Below are 3,853 nucleotides of genomic sequence, written 5' to 3'. Positions count from 1 at the left end.
AGTAACACTCAGCCAAAACACCACTTAGGGCAGCGCAGCACACGGGCCCGCCAGGCTCCAGAGCTGCCCAGCCCACTCCCTGAGCTGCCATCCACCCCACGAGCTCCAGCCTGACATCAGACCCACAAAATGCAAGCCCTGAGCCAGCCTTATCAGTCCCCTCACTACAGAGGGCTCACTCTGCACCCAAATCCTTCCCCCTGCCCTGCCCTGACCCAGCTCAGGCACTCCTACCCCACCAAGCTCTGGAGCAGGGCAGGGCAGCAACGTGCTTGGGGAGCAAAACAAGTTCAGTGTCAGCAGGGACAGGCTGTGCAGCCAAGTGAGGGAAGGGTGGGGGAGGCATTTGCAGCATCCCTGCAGCCAAACCAGATCCTGCTCACATGCAAAACCCGTGCACCAGTGAGTCACACTGACATCACGGTGCCATCCAGCCTGACCAGACCCTGCTGCGGAGAGTCATGTCCTGGTCCAGCCCCACCGCCATCAGCAGCACTTCTCTGCCCTCTCAGCCCAGATGAACAACCACCCGCAGCGTTTTAAAAGGCTGCTCAAGTTTTATTAGTTGCCATTGTATGAGTACAAGGTAAATAAAAAGTGTTACCGAGTCCACGTGGAAAGGGCGTAGTTACGTTGAGAAAGAGTAAAAAGGCTGGTGTGGGAATCGTTGGGGGTTTTACTGCACTTTTTTATTACAAAGCAGCACCTTTGCCTCGGAGCAGCCTGCCTACTCTACGGGGCGGGGAGGGGGGGAAGGGGCTGTGCCCGCCGGCGTGGGGAGCAGCCGCCGACCCGCTCATGCCGAGGGCCCGGAGCTGGGCTCGCTGGCGTGACGCCTCCGTCCTGCTCCTGGGACCAGGCCACACGCCATCGGTCCTGCTGTCACCCGCAGCGCTCCCGAGCTGCAAGACAGAGCGGAGAGAGGGTCAGGCCAATGCCCAGGCGTCGTGTTGGTGCTCTGCATTTCTTTTTACAGCAAAAGAGTCGGTGCCCTGGGCATGAAGATGTCACCCGTTGGGTCAGGATGCACCTCGGGGGACGTAGCAGGGATGTCCCCAGCTGCCCTGGGTCTTGCATTGGCAGTCCCCCGTGTCAGCTCGCCCGAGGGAAGCACTCACCTCTCCGGGGACTCCGACACGGTGGTCATGGCCGGGTGAGTCGTCTTCCCGAAGAAGAAGCTGGCCCACCAGTGGCCAGGGTCGGACTTGGGCAGACCTGGGGGACAGCACATGCCAAGGAAGGTCATGGTCAGCGCGACCCACGTAGCCCTGTGACCACCCCAATCTCATCCCACAGGAGAGGCTGGGTCACCTCCAGTAAGATTTGCAGTGGAGGGGCTGGGGGCAGAGACCCCCCCCCGCAGCCCCGAGCCAGGCAGCACTTACCCGGGGGGTGGGGGATGACCTCCCCAGAGTACTCCGAGCTGCCGCAGGAGCTGTTGCTGGATGTGGAGCTCAGGCGTCCTGTGGAGAAATCATGGCCATCAGACCACCACAGACCCTCGGTGGTGCCACGAAAAGCAACGCCGAGCCTTGGTGTGGCCATCCCTGGGGTGACACGGCTCAGGCTCATCACCATCTCCCTCCAGTACTTGCCCAGCTTTAGTGCCAGGTCAATAAAAGCCACTAGGAAGGGAATACTGCCGAGATTACAGGCTGGCCAAGAGCAGGTAGCAAAAAAACCACCTGAACACCTCCGTAGGAAAACACTTGCAACCCCACGGACATTATTTAATGGCTTTGTATCTGCGTGCAGCACTTGGGAGGCCTCTGCAGATGACTTGAGGCCAAGAGAATGCAGATTCCTGCATATAATCCATGGAGTTTTAGTCCAACTGCTTCAAGTTTCAGCTCAAGGGGAATACTTTTAATTCCCTCCGGTTTAGACAATCCATTAAACCAGAAAGTCTCTCCCCTGGAGAGGTACCATTAGCTACCATTGTCCAGACTGGTTTTATAGCTCATTTCCACAGCAACAGTGCAAGATGCATTTGAAGCTGTCACCTCCCCTCACCTACAACCTTCATAATGAGCAAAGGAGTTTGCAAGGCCCATCTCCAGCTGGTACAACTGGGCAGGGGCTGCGGTGGCCCAACGGAGGGTCCGAGCAGCAGGAGGGATGGCTGCTGGCCACCCCAATCTCAGCAAGGAGCCTGCCAGCTCTCGCTGGGGCTTTGGCTGAAAGCTCACTCCTGAGCTCAGCTTTGTCTCTGCTGGAGCCACGATCCCCCCCCGCCGACACCTGGCAGAGCATCCTGCCCGCTCACCCACCACCCCGAGCCCACCCCAGCCCTGGGCACGTGCCCTTACTTCTGCGGTAGTTGTGTGTCGCCATGAGCGAGCCGCTCGATGGGATGGATGCCATGGTTCTGGATCTTGGTTCTTGTGCAGATCTAAAACCTGCAAGCAAAGGGGCAGCCGTCGTTGTAGAGGGGCCACAGCGCAGCCCCCACCCACCCATCAGAAAGCTGCGAGAGTTGAAACGGCACCAGGGTGATCTCTGACGAGCTGGGACACGTGTACCCTGGCACGGCACTGGGTACACTGGTTAGCACTGGTGCTACACGCGGCTTCAATCCGCAGCTGTAGAGCTCTGGCTGTGAGCTACGCGTCAAAGGCAAAGGAATTCCCTCGAAAACAGCTCACAGAGAGCCCAGGCCTGGCGAGCCTGCACGACGCCCTCCCCGAGCCCCGCGCGGGGGTTCCGCTGCCTCGCAGAAATCCAGTTCCCCTCCCCGTATCAACAGTTGGGAGTTATGAAATCTCGGGCAGGGATTGCGTAAGTAGCCAAGGAGCGGTTAGCTTGGGGCACATACCAAGGATTTTCATGCAAGGGGGGTTCGAGCCCCAGCCTGCCCCCAGCTGCCACCCCCCACCCCGAGCCAAGGCCAAACCCGCCAACCGTCGCGTACATCCCATCACACCCCCCCTCCGGCAACCTCTGCTCCCAGCACAGGCAAGAAAATCGCTCCCCCTTGACCCCCAGTTCTGAGCTGGGGAAATATTTTTCTCCTCCTGGTACAAAGCACCCCCTCGCCCACCTCGCTAAAGTGCTGGCTCTCCCCCACAGCCCGGTCCCTTCTGGTTCAAGCAAACTCCCAAAAGGCTCAAACAGCCCAAGGTGCCCCCGGCCAGCGCGGGGCACAGTCCCCTGGGCCTGGGGGAGGGCACCGAGCCCCGCCGCCCGCCGGAGGAACAGCGAAAGCACGGCCTGGGCTGTGAGCCGGGTGCCCACCCAAGGCCCTCAGCCCTTCTCCGGGGCGTTCAGCTCCCCCCGAGGCTTCCCCTGCTCGGACGGTGCCGGCTGCGCTCCCACAGAGGTGCCTGCGCAGCCCCTTCCCTTTAATACCGTGACCCTCAGCGGGGAAACTGAGGCACGGAGCCCTCTCCCAGAAGCGTCACCGCACAGGGACTCGGTTCAGCCTTGCAGCCGGCTCAAACCAAACCAAACCCTCCGGTTACTGACGGGCTGCCCCGTTCGCCCCCTTCTACCCCCGCACCCCCCCCGCCGGGGCTGCACTACCGGTCGCAGCGCACCTGGGCTGGGCGGCGGCAGGGTCCGGCGGGCGGGCACTAGGGCCGCTCGGCGGCGGCGCCGCGCGGGGAACGCACCGTCCGCTGCGCACCGCACGGCCTGAGCCGCGGCGCTGCCGGCCCCGCCCCCGGCCCCGCCCTTATATTCACTCGGGACACGCCCCCCAGAGCCCGCACCGCCAATCGGAATGGCGCGGCGCGACAGGCCCCGCCTCCATCCCGTTGAGACACGCCTCCCGCAGACTGAACCGCCAATTGGAATGGCGCGAAGCGACAGGCCCCGCCTATAGCCCCGCCCACCTACCCCATCGGGACACCTC

General features: G+C 62.0%; 1 protein-coding gene across 1 annotated transcript; it reads right to left on the bottom strand.

The window, feature by feature from the left end:
* Positions 1 to 537: 537 nt before the first annotated feature.
* On the bottom strand, positions 538 to 3,646 carry PPDPF (pancreatic progenitor cell differentiation and proliferation factor). The gene is made up of 5 exons (XM_074920209.1): positions 3,537 to 3,646; positions 2,310 to 2,399; positions 1,386 to 1,463; positions 1,119 to 1,215; positions 538 to 902 (listed from the first exon to the last, which is right to left on the bottom strand). The coding sequence occupies exons 2-5, from the start codon at positions 2,362 to 2,364 to the stop codon at positions 797 to 799; spliced, it is 336 nt and encodes a 111-aa protein (XP_074776310.1). The 5' UTR covers positions 2,365 to 2,399; positions 3,537 to 3,646; the 3' UTR covers positions 538 to 796.
* Positions 3,647 to 3,853: the final 207 nt, after the last annotated feature.

The sequence above is a fragment of the Athene noctua genome, chromosome 16 (assembly GCF_965140245.1).
Source record: "Athene noctua chromosome 16, bAthNoc1.hap1.1, whole genome shotgun sequence".
Lineage (NCBI taxonomy): Eukaryota > Metazoa > Chordata > Aves > Strigiformes > Strigidae > Athene > Athene noctua.
The sequence above is the reverse complement of the archived record's forward strand: the minus strand, read 5'-3'. Positions and strand labels throughout refer to the sequence as shown.

What these genes read in the sequence shown, in the direction of transcription:
- PPDPF (XM_074920209.1), bottom strand. Translation starts at nt 2,364, where the DNA reads ATGGCATCCATCCCATCGAGCGGCTCGCTCATGGCGACACACAACTAC. An exon ending in GGTCATCCCCCACCCCCCGG is followed by an intron (nt 1,216 to 1,385) that starts GTAAGTGCTGCC and finishes GCTGTCCCCCAG; the next exon opens with GTCTGCCCAAGTCCGACCCT. An exon ending in GTGTCGGAGTCCCCGGAGAG is followed by an intron (nt 903 to 1,118) that starts GTGAGTGCTTCC and finishes TCTGTCTTGCAG; the next exon opens with CTCGGGAGCGCTGCGGGTGA.